The 1,111-nt window shown below is 72.4% G+C and overlaps 1 protein-coding gene across 1 annotated transcript in view; it reads left to right on the top strand.

Moving 5' to 3' along the window:
* H696_00165 (hypothetical protein) overlaps nt 1-1,111 on the top strand; it is a gene marked incomplete at both ends in the record, with an annotated part of 6,909 nt that overhangs the window by 1,446 nt on the left and 4,352 nt on the right. Inside the window, one exon of the mRNA XM_009494000.1 lies at nt 211-1,098. Within this exon, the coding sequence (XP_009492275.1) occupies nt 211-1,098 (888 nt within the window). The remainder of the gene's footprint in view (nt 1-210; nt 1,099-1,111) is intronic.

Raw genomic sequence — 1,111 nt, forward strand, 5'->3', positions numbered from 1 at the left:
GTGGATCCCCCCCCCCCCCCCCCCCCCCCCGGCTGATTCCCTGCCCTTGGGCCTGCCGCGGCTGCCTCGCCTTTGTTTTGCCCGGCATGCGGCTGCTTTCCGGTCCCTTCTCCTTCTCTCTCCGCCCCTTGCCCCCTTCCTCCATGTGCCTTGTCTCTCACACCTTCCTGCCGGGGCCGGGGCCGGGCAGACTGTCTCCCCGGATTTGAGGAAGATTTTGCTGGTGCGCAACCGGCGGAATGCCCTGCTGCCGGCCCCGCCGCCCCGAATGCTGGTTCCCCCGGGCGCGAGTGCGCCGCCCGGCCCCGGAACCGAGGTGTCCCTGCGCCAGCGCCGGGTGTACAGCCTGGTGGCCGGGCATGTGGAGCCGGGTGAGCGTGCGGAGGCGGCGGCCGCCCGCGAGACCTTTGAGGAGACTGGCGTGTCGCTGGTGCTGCACAGCGACTTGCAATCGTCGCTGGCCGTGACGCAGCAGCTGTACTCGGACCACCGGCATGAGGGCGTCCATGACCGGAACTTGGCCCGGGGCGTGCCCCCGACCGAGGGCCCTGATGGCTCCCTTGAGGCGGAGCTGTGGCCGGTGCAGCTGCTCCTGTCCCAGCCGTGGCCGGCTGGCACGCTGTCCGGCGGGAACAGCGAGGTCATGCTGGCGTCGGTGGGCCTGGCCCGGGGGGATCCGCGGTCGCCGGAGCCGCCCGCGCCTCGGGCCGACCCGGCCGAGATCTTGGATGCTCGCTGGGCCGACCGGGCGGCAGTGCGCCAGGCCTTGCTGGCCGCGGCCGCCGACTTCGCGTGCATGCCACCGCACCTGCCGCTGGTCAAGCCAGCCCTGCGGGCCGTGCCGTCTGGCCTGACGCGCCCCACCGCCGAGCAGCACGCGTACACCTCGATGACCTTCACCGCGGCCGGGGCCGTGGGAGCGGAGGACCCCGCCGATGCCTTCGATCTGGCGCTCCCTGGGCCGCATGCGGTGTCCACGCGGCTGTGCTCCGCCTGGCTGGCCTGCTTCTCGGACTTTGACCACTACCTGCAGGAGCAGCTCGCTGGCCAGGCGTCGGAGGACCAGGACGACGGCCTGGATGTGGAGGTTGACCTGCTGTCCCGGCATCTG

This window comes from Fonticula alba (genome assembly GCF_000388065.1).
Source record: "Fonticula alba strain ATCC 38817 unplaced genomic scaffold supercont2.1, whole genome shotgun sequence".
NCBI classification, from domain to species: Eukaryota; order Rotosphaerida; family Fonticulaceae; genus Fonticula; species Fonticula alba.